This window comes from Trachemys scripta, chromosome 17 (assembly GCF_013100865.1).
Source record: "Trachemys scripta elegans isolate TJP31775 chromosome 17, CAS_Tse_1.0, whole genome shotgun sequence".
NCBI classification, from domain to species: Eukaryota; Metazoa; Chordata; order Testudines; family Emydidae; genus Trachemys; species Trachemys scripta.
Window position 1 is genome coordinate 21,785,937 of NC_048314.1, and position 20,008 is coordinate 21,805,944.

Below are 20,008 nucleotides of genomic sequence, written 5' to 3' on the forward strand. Positions count from 1 at the left end.
TTCCTGGGCAAGGCCCATGCACAGCTCTCTGCGGGCTCGGACACAAATTGCCTTCTCTGATTGCTCTTCATTTCTGTTCTTCAAGGTCACTCTCGTCGTAGTTCCTGCATCGTTCATTGCTGATTGCCCAATTACCTGCTCCTACCTTCCTCGGGAATATTGCTCTGCCTTGTGTGGCTACGAAGTGTTGGCAGTATGCTAATCACGGAGCAGAGAACAAACGGTGCAGGGCAGGTTGTTTTTGTTTTAACCCAAGAACGAAAGCGGCCAAATTGAAGAACCAGGTGATCCCTCCCGAGTGAGTCCCTCAGGATGCAGTACGCGCTTTGGCTGCTTCCGGCAGGAGCTTTCTCTGTCGATCCAGATTCTTCTATTGCCACTGCTCCTCAGAGAGTGTGAACACTCCTGCTTTGTAACCCAGCAGCCCTCCAGTACTATCCAGGGAATGCAGCCAGTCTAGGGCCTTGGCTTGCCTGAACTTTTCACAGTGACCCGCACCTTCCTGAAGGGAAGATGAAAAGCACAAAGCACACTTATCTTGTCCAATCCATGAGCAGTATAGGGTGCGACAGCTGAGTATGAGTACTTGGGAGTGGCCATGCCAAGGCAAGAGGGGCGTTACTTCCCTGATGCAGAGGGAAAGGTGCGATGGAATGAAATTGAGCAGAGGAACATTTAGTCTGAGGATCAAGAAAAGTCCCTATGGGAGGGGGAACGTACTGGCAGGAATATATTTTATTTATTTGGTGAATGCAGTCCAGTCAAGCCAAGCCATAGCGTTCTTATCTATGACGTTCAAGGCATGAAGACCTCGGGGAAGTGGAGTCATTTTGCAGTCCTCAACAGTGTGTGTCATGGTTTGTGGCCGGGAGAGCCTGTTAACGGGGAGTCCTCTCCCTAACGTGCAGTGGAACACCTAGGCCTGGGAGACTTAAAGCAGGATGGAGCAGAGCACTGGAGAATAGACTGTAAAGAGCAACCATGTCTTAGCTGGAGATGGGCAGGGACAAAATGTCACCTGCTAGAGCTTTTCTTTCTCTTTCCTCTGTGATTGAATGATACTTGCCTGCATTAAAATCCCCAGCCTCCTGATTAACCCCTGCTCATTCTCACTAATGTTGTTCCCAGTTTTGTGGCCCTGGCTAGACCCGAGCTGGCTCCTAGGTGCCTTTTCCTCCATTTTTTTTTCCAGTGGACTGAGCTAAGGATTTCCAATGACAGTGCAAATTGTATTAATCTCTTGCCATACAAGGGCATTGTTGCTAGGCAACCCTTAACAAGCTGCACTGTTTCTTGCATTCTGTGACTGCTTTGTGGCCTGGCTCACAAATATACACATCTGTGCACTTCCATATTGTGTGTCAATGTCTGCCCCAGGTGCTCTGCATGCCAGGGCCCACACCTGGCAAGAGTGTGGAGTGTTGGGTCTTTGACCTGCTGTGATAAGCATCTGTCACTGGACACACGGAATGTTCTTGGAAATATTTTCTTATGCCGTTGGCTTTCATCCTAATCCCTCGTGTGTATGGGGGAGAGAGAGGCTTTCCTGGTCCCCTTTGGACACAGATATTTTAACATTCCAGGGGTCATTGCAACCTGGTTCCTCATGGATAGACTCTGGTTGCATTAGTCACCTGGCATAGGTGCCCCTCACTTCACCTCAGCTGGACATTCCTCTGTGGGTTTACAGGGTGGCTGGGAATAGCAGCTGAGGTTGGTACATGAAAGCATGAAAAGATAAATCTGAGAGCTTGCCACCCTCTTGCGTGTGTAGAGGTTTTCTGCTTTCTGCAAGGGTTGTGTGTATGGCTGTCTTAATAGACACACACTTCTCCTGGTCCAGTGACTACAGTATTTGTTTCTCCTTTTGAGCTCTGATCCCTAATGCTCTGCTGACTTGTGAAGGGTTTTCCCCAGGACCCAGTGCCATGCATGCTAGGCAGACTCTCTCGATCAGCATGCGTTGGGCATTGTGATGCAATCTGAATCTGAGAGGTCCTCACCGGAGAAGTTTGCAAGGATAACTTGTAGGGTGAACTTAATGGGAATTTTCATGCAGCTGGTGCCACCTGGATTTCTCAGGTGAGGCTATGACTGATGTTTCTCTCTACGCTAGCCACTAATATGCCTATGCAAAAATGGCATGTGCCGAGAATGCGCATTCTCAGGAAGGTGACTCGACAGAGGCTGTCTGCTTTTTAAATTCATGAAGTGAGCCCTTTGTCATCCTGTCAGAAGTGACAGTGACGAGGAACAGCTTTTAACTTACAAGTTTAAATCTAAAGAGTCAACAGTAATAAATGATATATGATCTATTCAAAGGAGCATCCCCCATACTCTAAATAAATATAAAGGCACTTGATCTCTGAAGGTTACTTCTATACATGAAATTCACTTGCTTACTTGTATCAACCGAAGGAGGCTGTTTTATGGCTTGCTTTTCCCCCCTCAGACTTGCAGGATAAACTTTTGACTCTTAAACTTTCAGTTGGTTTTATCTTTTATCTTTGTGCTCACTGGTGGAGTTGAATACAGACATGTTTTACAAGGCAATGGTGGCGTTATACACTGGTATCTTTGTCATGGTAATGAGCATATATTGAATACTGCCCAGGAAAAAGCTTCCATTTTATTTCAAATTCTGAAGATAACAAAGATAACTCACTTTTTTGTCCACTGAAACTAATAATACTTTGCATTTCTTTAGCATTTTGCATCTGAGAATCTCCAGCTGCTTCATAATACAAATATTAATGAACTTGTCTTTGCAGCATCCAGACAGTTCCCCATAGTGCTGATTTTGTTTTTCTCGCTTTATAATACCAATATCCAGCACCAGAGGTTGGTTGGTATCATTTCAGTGAGCCGTGGTTATCTCGCGAAGGCTACCATCTTCTGTTTCAGAAAATAAGATTTAATTTAAAAAGCAAACAAAACGGTTAAGTCTTTGGTCCTTATGGTTGTGGAGAAAACATTAGTGTGATTCAAGCATAAACTGGCATGTTCACCTGAGTCTCCAGACAGCCTGAAACAATAGTTTTGGAAAAAAGTGTGAACTGCCTATATTCATTTCACATGCATGTTAACTCTGAAGTATAATGATGACAATTACATGTCAGTATTTCATGGTTGATCAGTGTGCCAGAAAAGTGAAAGACAATAATAATTTGAAGCTCTATTGTGAGTGAGGTCTCATTTTGGTGACAAGTGTCTGAAACTTGGTTTATGCATGGAGCTTTTTTTTCTCAGTAGAGTTTAGAAGGGCATCACTACTTTTTAGCTGTTATATATTTCAGTTCCTTTTGTAAACATCATCCACTAATTTAGCTTCAAGGTAACTTGTAAGAATACTTACTCCTATTTTATTATCATTTTGTATTGTGGTAGTATCAAGAGTCCCAGCCATGCCACTGAATCCATTGAGCTAGGCACTGTACAAACCCAGAACAGAAAGATGGTCTCAGCCCCAAACAACTTAAATCTTTGCAAGGAGCTGAGATACTCAGAGACCAAAGTGACTGAGCATAAACAAGTCCCCAGAACAAAAAGAGACCCAGCCAGACTGAGAGTTGTCCATGGTCATACAAGAAGTCTGGCATTTCAAGGACTAGACCTTGGGCTTGGTTCTCTCTTAACCACCAGATCATCCATTTTCCCTAGAAACTGGACACCATGAGGTACAAAATACTGTATTACTCTGTAGTAATTACAGATAGTCGTTTATTTAAGACTGGGATTTTTCTATTTGCATGTAACACTTCAACGCAGTTGGCAATTTTATTACTATGAGTAGCTAACACATTACAGAAGATCTTTGAAAAATATGTAGCGAGGTTTTACTTGAAGTCAACCATAAAACTAACACAAAACTAGGGAAAACAAATCCAGTGGTTTCTCTGAACATATCAGTATATTGTTTACTATGTGTGTGGCTTTTGGGTGGGACAGAGGTCCTGTGTGCTGTCAGAACATTTGTGTGCAGCTAGGCGGGATCATGCCTGAAGCAGATAGCAGGTATTGGCTCTCCTGGGTCTTAGGGGAGAAGAGGCTATGCAGGCCCAGCTATGGAGCAGCTGGAGAAACGTGGGCATCTACGAAAAAACTGCAGGGGAGATGCAGGCAAAGGGATACCACAGTGCTGCATGAAAGCCAAGGAACTGTGGCAGGTGTACCACAAGGCTAGGGAGGCCAGCAATTGATCTGATGCTGAGCTGCAGACCAGCCTCTTTTACCATGAGCTGCATGCCATGCTTGGTGGAGGCCCCACCAGCAACCCACAGGCTGCTGTGGATACCTGGGAGGAGCATTAGACTGAGACCCCTGCCTGAAGAGTGAGGAACAGAAGGGGGGCTTGGGTGTCCAGCTATGCCACAAGCCAGGACTTGTTTGAGACTCCACCACAGTCTACCCAGTCATATTAGCTGAGCATGGAGGTGTTCAGTGAAGGGGAAGGAACCTCGGATAAGTGTGTGCATGTGTTTTCCCTGACAATCTTTAAATTTAAAGATTGTGCCCAGCCCAGCCCAATATGAGACAGGTATCAACTTCTCATTGCTTTGGGTTTTTTTGGATGAGAAGAGGTTGCAGTACAACAAATGGAGGTAGAGTTGTATCTACTTTCTGTTCCCCTTTAGTGTTAGGTGGGGAGTGGGTGGGTGCGTGAAGCCGTTCACATACATAGGGATGTCGCTTGTATCCTCCTGAGAGGTCTTGAAACTTTCATGGAGATGTTCTGCAATCCTCTCTTGAGGACTAGAAAGAGTGTACATAGGTGGCACACCATGGCAAGAAGCTTGGCGGTTTGGTGTGTACGTTGAGTACAGCCAGTTGGCATGGCATGATGGAAGGGGCTTGGTGGCACATTGGGCTAGTGCACTTGTCATTTGTTGCTGGAGACATATGTCCAAATCCTGGCATAAGTTTCTAGCAAATTGTCCCCTAGGGCCTCTCCAATGCAGTGTGTGCATGTATCTACCTCCTGGAAGCACCTCCCAACATCAGCGTAGCAGGTAATCTCCCTTTTGGAATAGCAGGAGCGTGCCACCAGGCTTGAGATGCATTGGCATGGTGGTGGTGTGGGGAAATTCCTCTTTGTATAGCACGTGCCAAATTCTAGCTATGTCACCTGCCTGAAGTGCCAAGGAGGGAGAACAGAATTCCAGCACAACAAAGACTTGCTGTTGATTTATAAAGGGAAAGTGCTACAGAGGTGCATTGGCAGCTTTATGAAAACACTGAGCTCCTCTGACCTTTCTGTAACATCAGAACTCACGGAGTGCAAGTTGAGTTATGTTGAGGAGGGGACTTATACAGGTTGGAGTTTCTGATGACTTTCCAGTGTGGTTGTTTCTGGAGGGATCCTTTGTTCTCCTTCAGCTTTCAGTGGATTGTCATTTGTATTATAGCCTATTAAACTGTCTTTGTGCTTCTGAATATTTAATCTATTTAAGATAATAGCACAGTGTTTCCTATCATTTATTTATTAGTACTAAATGCTGCCCACACTGAGGTAGAAATAGACCCTGCCCCAAAGAACTCTCAATCTAAGATTTATAAACAGCATATGGAGGACAGCAGAATGCTCTATTCTAACCACTAGGGACTCTCCAGGAGATTGTATCAAGACTGGAGTAGAGAAGTAGTGGTGCTGGAAGATGCAACTAACATCCCCTCTAGAGATCAGAGTTCAAATCTTGTCTATGGTCACCAGTGAAGATGAGCTGGATAGTCTTATTCTACTTGTTGTTATACCACAAAAGCATGGCAGACACGCCCAAGAAACCAATTCCTGCTTGTTTTCTCTCTCTCTCTCTCTCTCTCTCTCTCTCTCTCTTTTTTTCCTGGGGCAAGCCAGTTCTCCACTCTGGGTTTGAGTTACCCCATCTATAAAAATCAGGAATAATAGTTTCCCACTCTTGTGAAGTTCCTTGTGTATGAATGACACACACTATGTAAGTTTAATGTGTTGATATAATGTTATAATTTACCCACATTAAAATCTCTGACATCTAATTCTCGCACTGAAGCTGGCAATGAAAACTGAAAATGGCACAGTGTGTTCTCCTGCTGGTGGCGATGAATGTTAAAACAATGGGGAACAGAAGGAATGCAATGTCTTATTGCAATCTTCAATTTTAATTTCCAAGCCCTGCTCGAATCATCTAGCAATTGTCAAGATGTGAAATGTAAGATAGCGTGAGATGGCCGTGATCGTTTGTTACAGAAAAATATGTTTGTTGCATTCTCAGTTCCCTGTCCAGAGTTAAGAGCTGTTACTGGATTTTAAAGAAGTGGCTTGATAAAGTTAAAACATATAATATTTTAGCTAGGCCTGCAGAGATAAAGGCAGTCCAATCTCTTGCTTCTGGATTGAAGCCGGTTTGCCACAGGGGTTAGGGAACAATGCACAATTGGCCAGTTGCATTTTTTCCCTTTGACCTTCCTCTGAAGCATCACGTATTGGCTGTTGCCTGTACCAGAAGACCAGACTTGATGGACTGAGGGTCTGATCTGATATGGCAGAAACTACAGTATGTCCAAGAGAAAGTTGCTGGATCTTTCTTTTTTGGTTGCCTTGGAAGAAATAATGGTACAGAGAGGCTATCTGGGTGTGGCAAAATGCTTCTCCCTCCCTTTCAGAGCCCAGATACCCCACTGAGGCCAGTGATTATACAACTGGATTTAACAGATTATACAACTGTTCTCTTGGGTTTACTCTGAGGTGAATTTCACCCAGTGTGTGTTTAATGTTGGGTAACATATAAAAGGTCTGTTTCTCTGTGTGCTGGACAGGCAAGAGACTGTAGAGCGACATAGCAAGTGTGGGGATGTCTAAGGCATGCATGAAAGAACAAGTGGTCTGGCAAGTCTATGAGGCAATAGATGAGGATGTAACCTTTGATGAGACTTATTGTTTGGTGGGTTATTTTTAAAAAGACCCCCAGATTTGCTACTGCAGAGAGACCTTGTGTGCCCTTTGTCTGGGCTTCTTCTCATTTCCCTGTTCCATAGAGAGGAAAATGCTATAATGGCTATTTTCCACAACTGCAGTGCTTTCTGAAAGGGCCTTCACTGTCTTGTGCATTTCTCTTGTAGCATGACCTGGTAGTCACATGTTCTGCTATGGATGGTCTAGATAATATTTAGTTCAGAGTGCAGGGGACTGGACTAGATGACCTCTCAAGGTCCCTTCCAGTTGATTCTATGATTCTATTCCCATTCCAATGAAACAAGTGGTTCTGAAAAAATGACTTGGCCTAGGAATACAGGTTACATGCCGCATTCATGGGGGACTTGGCCTCTGGGTGAATCTGAGTCACCTTTACCTATCTGAATGTCTGTTTTTTGATACAGTTGCAAACTAGGTAATTGCTTGTGAATCAGAAGACTGCATACACTGCCCCAGGAAGTCCTGGTACTGCAGGAACATCTTATCTGACCCATTGACACTGTGTCTGGGAATGAGTGTTTTTCTGAGAATGGACAGATTGAGGGGCTGTGTTTCATCTAGCTGTACTTGGTTCTTCTCACAAGTCTCTTCTTGAAAGCGAGAGACACTATTTACACAATGCAGGCGTGCATTTGTTTATATTCAGGAGACACCTAGAGAGAGACAGAACCGGTTCCCAGGATTGGTTGGAAAAGTGGAATAGCCTAGCATGGCTGAACATGCTCCAATGGCCCCAGGTGGGGGGACTGCCCCAATTTACCTGCGAGTGAGGTTCCATTCTCTCGGATGTCAGAATCCTAGTTTGGGCTAAGCATGTCATCACCACCTCAGTGAGGATAGGACTGAGAAGAGGCACATGCTAGATCTCAGCTTGTGAAATAACTGGCCAGGGTGCCTGCTTCCATTTGCCTCGGCCCCCTCCTATGACCATGTATCCCAGAGAGGGGAATTGCTCTCTGGGCTCCTATCACCATGTTTTTGTTCCTTTTAAATGGCTTGTTACCTTATGGTCATTATGGCGGTCTCCTCAGCCCTTCTCCTATCCTGTAAGGGCTGGGCACCATAGCAGCATGATTGTTTTATTGCCTTACTTTGTTCAGATTATGTAGGACAATAACTCATAGCAATAAGCAAATAACACATTAGAAGCTTTGCTATTAAAACATTTAATGCTAGCCTTAAAGCACTGCAGTGTCTGCTACTTATATTTCAGAGGGGAGGTGGCACCGTATATATGCTGTCTGTCCAGTATAGGTCTGTCCTCTCTCTATGCAGGTAGTGTAGGATGTGTATGTAGGTTATTCTAAAGCTGCCCATTGTAGGAGTGGGGTGGGGGGGAAGATATTTGATGATACATTTTAAAACAGCCTTGTCCAGTTCCACTCGCCTGGAGCAAGCAATTGGGGGTTTTCGGACAGGTGAGTAAATTATTGTCAATCCCTATTCCAGTCGCTGTGGCATGGAGCGAGCAAGTCCTTGTGCCTGGCAGAGAGTCCTGGCAGCGGTGCCAGGCTGAGTCAAACAGAACCGCGAGTCCGAATGTTTCCTCTTGTTGGGAGTTGCAATATGCTAGTCTTGTCTCTCAGACAGTATTTTTATGTGAGCTGATGGTTGCCAAGGTAACCGAGGCTTAGGGGAGTCTCGCGTCTACGTAGCTCGCTGGCCTCTGCAAGCGCTGGGAGCAGATGTTGGATGGAATCCTTGGAGCTGGAGCTGACAGCACGAACAATGCTTCCAGCAGTTGCAGCTGAAGGGTGCTGGAGAGAACAATTTGCCTAGTCGTGCTTGGGTGCAAGGGAGCAGGTTCAGGGCTCCCGCGCTCTCTCTTTTTTTGGGGGGGGTTATAATTTAGTATTCTTGTCTCACCCCACAGGGGTTTCTCAGCCGTCGGCTTAAAGGCTCCATCAAAAGGACAAAGAGCCAGCCCAAGCTTGATAGGAACAGCAGCTTCCGGCACATTTTACCTGGCTTCAGGAGTGTGGACAATGAAAGGTAAGGGTGTGTGTGTGTGTGTGTGTGTGTGTGTGTGTGTGCGCGCGGGAGGGAGGGAGGGAGGGAGAGAGAATGAGGTTATTGATTTTCCTGGGCTTGCTAATATACTGCTCATCTCACTTGGAGCATAGGGCTAAATGTGCAGTAGAAGTGGGCTCATTTAATCACAGCGAGGGGCGATTTTAATTTGCAGAAGAGCAAACAATGCAAATCCACCCTTTTTAGGCTATCAGGATTAGAAACCCATCTAGTCTACTTTTTTAAATTTGGTAATAAACTCTAAGCCCCTGCCCTGGCACGCAAATAGCTCGTGGATGCAGCTGCAGAAGATGAGGCTGAGGGAGGGAGGTGCTCGCAGACTGTGCTACATTGAGTATTACAGGGTCACACAACACTCTGCAGACAGCAATGTTTAATAATATCAACTCACCGCTTCCACAAATCCCTCCTTCCTCCGGCCATCGACCCCCTTCGTTTACTGGGCTGGATCCTTTGGATGCTTCTTCCTGCTGAGCCGCGAGAGGAGCTTTCATCTGGGAGAGGGTGTGTTGTGGGGAATGTGCAGATGGATCAGAGGAAGCATTTGACAGGGGATGGCTAGCCGGGGAGACAGATTTAAAACAAAATCAAAGGGGGTGAAATCCAGTTTTTATTCATTCTGAGCTGGAATGAGATGAGCCCTTTATCTGCTTTATAGATGTACATACGTGCGTGTTCATGTGACACACACACACACACACACTCTCTTAAAGTGATGCGTATTTCTATATGAACATATTTATTTACTGACTCTCACAGATCAAGGTCAGAGTTGGCTAAGTCTGACTCCATGGCCAATCATGGAAATGAACCAAACGTTCTCTTGCAAAAGAGGAACCTTTCAGCTTTAATGTGAATCTCAATAGAGAGTGACACAATAGGAAAAGAGAGCCAAGAAAACTCCATGTATGAAAAATAGCAATGACCAGATGCTAAGGATGATGTAGATCAACGGTTGGGAACATGTTGTAGCAATAGTGGCTTAAAACATGGTGTAGTCTTTGCTTTGGAATCCGCTTTGTACTTCTGTTTTAAAAGCAATGACAACATTTTCTTTTTGACGTTATTTATTTGGGTAGGGAAATGGGTGTTAATTTTTGAAGCCCCATAAATGACAACAAGTGGTCTGTATTTTTCTTTGGTGCTGCCTACAAGCATCTCTCCTTCTGAAAGTGTCTGAATCTGAAAGTGAAAGGGTTTTGCTGACCAGTGCAACGCTGTATTTCAGAGGTTCGCATATGGAGAGGGAGAGCAGATGTGATGCCTCTGCTGAGATTTTCATGTAGACTCTAAGTAGGGCACTGTGTTCTGCTTGGAAGCCAAGTGAGCCTAGGTAGGCATCAGGGGATGTGCCTGTGTTGTTGTTGCTGCTGCTGTTCTCAGAGGAAGAGCTGGCTGCATTAGACACTGTTTTCTCTAAAATGTACATCAAAAGTCTAGCTAGAAGGTTTGTTTCTCTGTGTGAATTGGTAACATGGGGAGGGGACTTTACTCTGGGTCCTTGACCTTCCCTGCAGGGATGACAAAACAGTAATCACCACAAATTAGGACTTGTAACTTCCTTTCCCTTTCCCTTTCCCTTCTGTGGATAAGTCTCTCTCCCAGGGTGAGAGTCTCAAGAGTTCTTGAGCTGTTAGTCTGCTGTCAGATACAGACAGACCTTCTGCAGCCTTCATATTGGCTGGTTCTTTGAGTGGCTGTTGTAGGTTTTCAGTGTAGGTCTTCAGGGGTGGGGAAGAGTAAAGGTGACATTCACTAGCAGTGAACACAACCACCGGTAGTTGTGCATAGGAGAGCTAAGGAACTGAAAATGCAAGATAGGGTGACCAGATGTCCCGATTTTTGGGTCTTTTTCTTATATAGGCTCCTATTATGCCGCCACCCCCATCCCGATTTTTCACACTTGCTGTCTGGTCACCCTAATGCAAGGTCTTCTGTTAGTGCAGGCATTGCCTCATAAACTTCATTTCCTGCCACATACATTTGTGTTTGACTTGTAGGGGACCAGGCAATGCTTTTTTTTTTTTTCCCTCTCGAATGCAAGCGCCCAGCCTGTCCAGCTTTGATAGCTGTGTCAGATCCACAATACACGCTAATATCATTTTGCATAGGACCAGGAATTACAGATTAATCTTTAATTAAAGATTATATCCTGTGATGAAACCTCCAGGAACACATCTAACCAAAATTGGCAACCCTACATAGGACGTTGTCTTTGTCAACTGCTGTTCTCCTAGAGGTGAAAGAAATCTCTCAGCTGTATCTGCTGAGCCTCTCGGAGCCACACCCAAAGGTTTCTGTTATGACTGTTAACTTTAAAGTATTAAGTTCCTATGTCTACAAAAAGCACAATATGCGAAGTTCTGTATGTAAAAGGACGTGAATGTTTCACACCATTCTTGCTCATTTTCCACACTGTTTCCTTGTGTCCCCTGTGACCTAAGAAGTGTTTCAGAGGAAGCAGCTTGGATCAGAACATTTTGTCTTTTAAACATTTGGTTGGTGACTCCGTCTTGTATCCAGGCTGATTCTCCTTCCTATCTGGTGTGAGAAGCTGCGATAACCATGCATTATTTGTGTGTACCAGGGCTTCATAGAATTTTGCTGGGAAAGAGATGCCATGGCAAAAGTGAGCAAAGCAATGGATACAATCGAAACGTATGTGTCTTAAATATTAGCCCTGGCAGATTGTAGTTGAGTCGGTGTGTCAGCATCTTTGTTATGTATCATGCCCCTTAGTTGCTTTTTTCCTTTGATTCTCACACATCTTGTCTATCCAGCTGTATATGGTACAAGTGAATAAATAGTGTGTGTGTGTGTACGTACGCACGCGCACACACACACAGATTCAGCCAGATAGAATACGATGTATGCATCACACACACACACACATACAGTCATACAGAGTCTGGATGTAAACGGATGAACCATATGTTTTCTTTTATATAAACAGACTTATGCATATGAACTCGAATAAATTATGTAAATTTCAAAAAGCAAGTGGTTACCTACCACAATAGGGAGAAAGTCTGCGTGATGGGAGTTTTGTTACAAAACAAAACCAGGAACCATTATTAAATATGGGAAATGTTGGCAGAATGTCTCACTGGCACCGGTGCAGAATTGCCTTGTTAATTTTACAACAGTCTGGCTTTCGTACTTTATATTGGCACAAAGAAAGAGGCCATGTTCTCATGGACGGTCAGATTGCTGCTCCCTTCTTAGAGGAGGGATGGCAGTTCTGACATGCCTGTTCTCTTCTTGGCTGGAGTTTAAATGGCATCTGCAGAGGTTCCACTTTCATATCCAGGCATTTATTTGTGAAGTTGGAGTGTGTGTGTGTGTGTGTGTGTGGCAATTGAACCTCAGGGAAATATATTTTAATGAACTCTCAGCTGACACCTTTTGATTGTTTTTTCGTGCAGACTGTCTGAGGAATCATTCGAAGTGCTGTGTAAAATATACCATAGACAGTCCATCAATGCATTAGTTTGTAGCAAAGATTTCCCGTGTGCCTCGCTCTGTTGGGTTTTATGTTGTCTGGAAAGAGATGTGAATCAGGACTGGCCTGCTATTCTGTAGATCTGGAAAAGGTGTACTTCGGGCTTACATCGAATTGAGTAAGTTGCTGTGGAGTAAAATCAGAGTTTTTTGCGTGGTAGATGCTGGGTCTTGCCATCCTTACTCATGCTTGGCAGCACCTTACTCTGTGAAAATCCCCACTGATTTCTATTCAGCGTAAGAGTGGCAGAATCTGACCCAATATGAGCAACTATTCATCATGAGATGTGCATTAATCTGATGCAATCTGTTTATACAAATGCAAGGTATAAATGAGGGCTGTGGAATGAACCCTCCTGTCTGTTTGTTGGCTAGTCAGATTGCTCGTTAGCGGTAAAAGAGGCTGTGGCTTGATTTATTACAGTGACTGACAAAGTTTTTCTTGTGGAGTGCTGAATGTTCGCCTTTGTATCGGCCACTTTGGAATCTGCCACAAATCAAGCATTTGGCGAACATGTTCTCCTTTAATTGGACCCCCGTTCTTCTAGTAAAATACGTGAGGAGTTACAGTGCGTAGGACAGGTCTGAGACAGCAAGTGGCGTTTGGATAACTAAGGGGAAGGGGATTACTCTGCTGTAGTTATTAATTACTGCTGTTAGTTTATTTCCAATTGATTTTTATTATACTGACCTTTTGAAAAATGTATTCAAAGAGAAAGAAGACTCCCAGGAATTGAACCCTTTTACATGGGATTTTTTTTTTTTTTTTTTTTTTTTTTTTTTTTTTAGACTTAAGTTTATGAGCAATGAACCTGATCCTTCTTCCTCTGAAATCAATGGGAAGACTGCTCTTGATCTTGGTGGGATCAGGCTGGGGCCCTCGTTTAGAAGGGAAAACTGTGTGTCTCTGTTTTTTCTCTGCTCACTGCTGTAATGACTGTTGACAGTGTCCTGAAGTCTGAGTGCTCTAACTCTTAGAAACGTCTTGACAGGGTCTGAGTTCAGGAGCAAATGATAGTCCCTAGCTTTAGGGCTTCCTTTTAATTGAGGATTTTCAGAAGGGTGGGGGATTGGATTTACTGGTATGGTCATCGAGAAATGGAGGACAGGAGTGCCCTCCAATAACTGGTGAGGCAGCCAAGCTTGCTAACATCAGTGCTGGCACACTGTCTGTCTTGGAGCTAAATCACAATAAAATTGAGATAATTAACCATCTGTTGGCGTGTGACATGCCTACGGCTTTCAACCTGACTAAAATGGACTGCCACGCCTCCCGTCTGGGATCTGTGCAAGACCCTGGTTTGGCCTTTCTAGTGTTCTTGAGAAACATAACTGCAATGGCAAAGATCCCGTGTTGGGGCTTTTTCACAACAATAAAGGGTATTTTAAAAATATCCTCTGAATTCAGTGCTGTCCAAGATGCCGGATTCTCAGCCTGGCAGAAGGAAGTTCTCTTCCTTGGGGGAAAGATGTAGCACGGGCAGCAGCACTACCTGTCTCCCAATAGCACACCTCCACCTTAATTGGAAGGAGCCATGTCTAGGGTCGGTAGGTCTCCATGTTTTCTCCCAACTTTGTCTTCTCGGCTGAGCTAACAAGGAAGCCAACTGTGGCAGCTCTTTTCTTCGGTATGCCGACCTGGCCCCTGGAAACTAGACTGAGCCCACCAAATGCATTGCCCTGAGGCCCCCGTCTGGTGGTGGTAACTTTCAATCTCTCCCAAGCTGGGGTGGATTTGAACTGGCGCCCTACCTATGAAATAGTCCAGTTTTTCTTTATGAACCCAACTCCAGCTCCATGTTATCCTTTTACTTCAGTAAATTAAGTTTAATTCCTTTTTAAAAGAATAAACAAAAAGCAAATTTAATGTACTGAATTAACAGACTAGCATGGAGTGGAACTTTCCTTACAACTGATCATTTAGCACAGGATGGGTTATTTGGCTCTGGGTGTCACGGTTATAAGGTTTTCGTTGCTGGAGATTGGGTTTCTTTTTCTTTTGAGTTTTTATTTTTGCACTGATGGATCTTGGTGACTACATGGCAGAGGCAGCTAGTGTTCCACAGAAGGTGAAGGGCCTGGACTTCTCTTCTCATCTCATCTCTCATATCTAAGGCTTTGATTGATACCTGTCTTGTTAGAACTCATTAGATAAACTTGAGCAGAATTAGACGAGGCAGTTGTACAGTCTACTTTTCATGGCATGAATACCCTCCGATTACATTGACATGGTAAAATGTAATTCCTTTACTTCTTCCACGTTTATTTCCCTGTTCTTGTTACTCTGGTATAAACTCACTGAAATTAATGGGGTTTTGGGTGTTAGCAATGCAACATCCCCTAAATGTTTGTATGGTGTGAAAGGGGAAAATCCCATCAGCTCCTTCTGTATATAGACAACCACTGTTTTAGCCTGTTAAAATGATCATATGGTACTTCTATATAAAGATGTAAGTTCATCAAGCACTTGGGACCTTTTGTACCGCCTATTATGAACAAATACAGAAGTAAATCAGCAAAATAAATAAATAACCCTCTAAATTGTTTAATTACAATATTGATCTTTCCTGAGTGTACTTTTCTGTGCATACCTAGAACTCATTTAGAATTGAGAGACTCAATTACAAAGGTTTGTGATTATTTTGCAAGTTTTCCTACATAATTCCAGGAGATAACATTCCATTTAAGCTTTTTTTTGGCTCTGCAAAAGTCTGAACATATGGCCAATTGTTAAATGAGCCTCAGTCTTGGAAGGGATGCAGCGGTGAATTTAATGAATAGCACTGAGGACTTACAGTAGCATTCCCCCCTCCCCAAATTCTTTTCTCTATCCTAGATTCTTATTTACAGCCCCCACGGGGGAGAGAACATGCGCAACCAGTGGACTGTGACACTTGAAAGGCTTCTTTTGGCCTAGCCATAGCGCATCTATCACTTTAAAAAGCTGCACTGTGCTAGTAAAGTACATTGGAGAATGAAATCCATTTTTAGATCTAAATGGCAATTGTTTATTCTCCGGGAATCAGATCTGCTACATTTCTATCCTAGTGAAGGTGGTTGGGCCTGATGAGAATACAGTGGCCTCTGAACCTGCCGTGCGAAGTCTGAGAGAGTCACTTTATTTCCTGTGTGAGGAAGGATGACTCATATTGCAGAACGAGGCCACTGGCTGGCCCTGGAATGCATGAATGCCTTTCAGAGCTGTGTTCGGAAGTGCCACAGTGCACTCTCCTCCAGCTACTTACTTGAATAGCAGGAGACGGTGAGGGTTTTCAGGCAGGTTCAGTTATTAAAAGCAGGGTGTTCAGTCAAAAGTGAACTAATAGTGTGCTGAACACTGCAAACAGGCCTGTGGCTTTCATGACAAGCCTGCTTTCCGAATGCACTGTTCAGGCTGTCAAACTTGATGACACCGTGTATGAAAACCATTTAGCTCTATCAACAATCAGGGATTGAAATGCAAAACACAACATCCAAGGACAGTGAAAAACAAGGAGCATTTGACAGATAATTGGGTCTGTTTTATCACGCACTAGATGGTGTCTGCTCCCACCCCCCATCAGTGAACAATAACGTGTGGCTAAGATTCAAGGACAATCACAGGGTTGCTGGCCTCCTGTAGTACCTGCACTTATTTCCAGGCAACCTTGTTTAGGAATATGCAAATCAGCCTGTTAATGGGATTCCTTTGCAAAATATTTCATGAACCAGAAAATTAATTACTGGTCTCTAATTAATGGCTATGTTGGAAGACTATGGTAAAACGAAAGAGGGAGCTGCTTTGCAGAAAGAATATCTGTTCTTCACCGAAAGGTAACGTTCATCCTCTTTTATCACAGCATTAAATAAACATAGAGTCAGGATACTCAAACATTAAAGAAGGGAAGCTGTTCTTAATAGTAAGAGGTTGTTTATAGTTTGATTCACAAGAAGCACTGAATCAGAAGCAAAGATTCTCCTTTAGAAACGGAAGTATTCAACCATGTAACATACAATAACTTCCCTTATACAGGTGGCTTAGGTTTACACCATGTTGACAATAGTATTTATTCCCCTTTGAAATCAAGTTGATGCTGCAGTTAATGACGGATGACGGGGGCGGTATTTGCTTGAGTCAGTTTCCTGGTTGGGGATTCATTGAAGGAATGCTGGGAGTGGAATTAGCAGTTTTGTTCTTCATGTGTAATGGTGATGGGAGTGTTTACTGTCAGGGTGTTGGCAGGCTCAGACCTAGTCTCACAGTATTGTTTGCCTTGAATTTTTTGTCTAAGGAAACCTAGTGAAGGCTCTTAATGAGTATGAACGGAATGAAGATCGGCCTTATTGTCAACCCTTATAGAGAGACAATTTTTAAATAATTCCCCTTGTGCAACACACACACACACACACACACACACACACACACACCCCCACCCATCTCTGCTAATGGGATTTGAGACAGGCTAGGCACAATGTGGTGCTACAGTGTCTCCTGAGGCAGGCAGGGCTCAGTTGTTTCTGTGTGGCGGAGTAGGGAGTGCGGGGTGCATTTTGTGCCCCTGAGGCTATCCAACATAAACAGGTTTGACATTCACAAAGAAATTAGGTAGGGACTTTCCCTCTCAAATGAGGAAGTCAACTTGGGTAAGTAATATAAGGAATTTGTATCGGGTGCCTTTGAATAAAAGGCTGATATTCTCCTTTGACATTTTTCAAGCCAAGATGAATTGTCCCAGTGAATGAAGAAAAATAATAAAGGAAGTGGGGTCAGTTGGAATTTGGAGTGATTCTAATCTTCTCCCCTTGTGGGTTTGTGTGCTTCCCAATTTCCTAGCAGCCCAAACAAAACAGAGCACTGTGGCCCCATGGGGAGCCCTGCTGACACTTTGACTTGTCTCGAAGGCATCTAACAAAATTATAAAATCCTTCCTACTTAGCCATATGCGGTGCTACTGTGATAATTGGCTTCATGCATCTTACAATTAGCTTGCAAAAAAATATGGCTTGCGTTCCTGACCTTTTCTGCATAAGCAAGGCTGTTGTTTCAGGGCTGTCTTAATTACAAAATATAGCGTTGTGTGAGGATAGAGACGACACCCTTGTATCATTGGCTCTAATTTGACGAGACATCATAATGGGGAGTTTTCATACCAGGGGCACCGAATTAGTGTAGCGTGAAGCTACATTTCTCTCTGCCCACTGAATAAGGGGAAGTTAATTTCATGCTCTATCTTTTTGACATTGGTAATCAAAGCATTGTATTGCAGCTGCAGCTGGTTAGCCTTTGAAGAATGTTTGGTAAATAAATATAACTGGAATTCATTGTTCCTGTACAGAGGTATCAAGTTGATCAACAGACTGAAGGAAGCTTTCCTCTCATTTTACTAATCTTGAGTGAAATTGTGGTTCCAGGGTATCGGATTGATGTTCCAGGGTCACTATTCATCCACTGATTGGCAGGGACGGTGCGAGCCCCTCTACCACCACTGTCGTGTTTTACCCTTTCTCGGGTGGGTTAAAAGTGGATAGTTCCGTTTCCATGACCCATTCAGTCCTTGTCTTTCCTGCTAAGACTGAGATCCAGGGTGCCAATTAGTTCCCATTGCAGCTGATTGCAGGGTGATTGTATGGAGCCAGAAATATTTGTACATGAAGAGTCTTCGTCATGGCATTGTACAGCACATTGATAAATGTTACCACTGATTGTGTTGAATTCTTCTATAAAATCTATTGATATTGGGTATGAACCAGAGTATAGTGTTTTTATTGCTTATTAATCCCTTTGTGTTCCCAAACAGGCCATTTATTCTCACTTTACCTTGGTGAGATTTTCTTATGCAATAAACAAGTCCACTCTAAATTATGTTATGCCTCCATATAGCAGCCAGTCAGTGGCATTAATATTTTCGAATAAATCCAAAGACTGCTGAAGAGAAGTTAATGTGAGAAATAAGAGTCTTGATAAATGACTCCACCATGGCTCTTGCACAAGAAAGGCTTTTTGTAAGTCTAGTGTTTTTCTGTTTATTTTTACTTATTTCACATTAAACAACTAAAAGACACAGGAGAACTCTATCCCAGGACTAGGCATCCAGACCCAAAATGAAAACCCTACAGGCCATGATGAAAATATTACTTCCAAAACTGTCTCTCTTTATATTACATCCACCACAGCAGTGTCCGAAGAACTAAGTGTCCTTAAAACTGTATGCAGTGATATTGAGCACTTTAAAACGTCAAAGGACAGGAGTTACTACTCAGGACTCCCTGGTATCCAAACCCACATGCATCCCACTAGGCCATACTATTACCTTCTCACTTGGTCATTCCAGCTGCCTGAAGAACAAAGGGTTTGCTCATTCCGAGTCCTGTTTGTAAACCAGTCTCCTTTCTTGTAGAAAGGGAGAGTTTTGTTCACACTGAATTCTGACAAACAAATCCTATGGTTGCTTACCTTCTGCTTGGGCTTAGTGATGTGAAATTATTTCCTGCGTAGTATATGAGGAGCACAAGGAGGCTTTTCGGGACTTTTGTTACATCAACTGATTCCTGCATATGCCATGAATATACAGTTGGGCCTTGCAAATAATTCTCTGCTGGCATCTTTTAAATGCTATGGTGTTAAAATAGTGCGGTATAAAGAAGGTAGTTAAGGAGAGAAAAGAAACAGATGGGGAAGAATGGACTTTTGCCCTGGTGTCTGTAACTAATCGTTGCAGGATTGCATATTGAGAACTGCGTTTGAGGCACAGTCAAACACTTGCCTGACACAGTATTTGTATAAGTAGTAGGTGCATTGGCTGATCATTATTTTAGCAGTGATGACATGGGGCCTGCATTATAATAAATGGATATTATGTGTAAAGTCATAACAGTTTAGTTACAGCCATCTGGAGATGTGGTCTAGTGGTTAGAACTTGGGGTCTCACCATTTGGTCCAAGTACATTCCCCGTGTCTTGGATGGGATTGTACTCGAGGTGGCTAGCCCCTCCTTCCTCTTGCACCATTGCGGCTGTACTCAATGTTTAGTGCGCCAGATCAATCAGCAGTAATGCGGATATGTCTCCTCAAGATAGATTTACACCTCCAGCTCTAAGTGTAGACGTAACCCGCGTAACCTTAGGCGAGTGAGTCACTGAAGTTTTCTCTGCCTTAGTTCTCCATCTGTAAAATGGGTTGCATACCTCACTGGAGATTCATACAGTTTAATGGATCAAATTTTGCCCTGACTTTCCACACATTCACGCCATTTGAAATGCTGTGGTTGCATGGCATTTCTGAAGAGAGAATTCAGCACATTATTTGTGTGGTGCCTCACGATTACATTTGCTATTGAAGTATAAAGTGTGCATTAGAAATTATCATCATCTTTGGAAATCAATTAATAAATCAGCAATCCCAACAGAATTTGTAAACACAGTGCCTGTATGTTGCAATCATATTTTTTAATGTGTATTGTTTTAAACAAATACACGTTCTTTCTCTGCTTTTTATAGCTGCCTAGCTAGGTTGGCCTCGCTGTCCTTTTTGTAGCAGTATCTAATAGC

General features: G+C 43.4%; 1 protein-coding gene across 4 annotated transcripts in view; it reads left to right on the forward strand.

Annotated features, from left to right (window-relative positions):
- The window catches only part of DAB2IP (DAB2 interacting protein), a 328,611-nt gene that overhangs the window by 136,516 nt on the left and 172,087 nt on the right, over positions 1–20,008 (forward strand). For all 4 annotated transcript variants that reach the window (XM_034793817.1, XM_034793819.1, XM_034793816.1 and 1 more), the window contains exon 3: positions 8,823–8,941. In XM_034793817.1, coding sequence (XP_034649708.1) covers positions 8,823–8,941 — 119 coding nt within the window. The remainder of the gene's footprint in view (positions 1–8,822; positions 8,942–20,008) is intronic.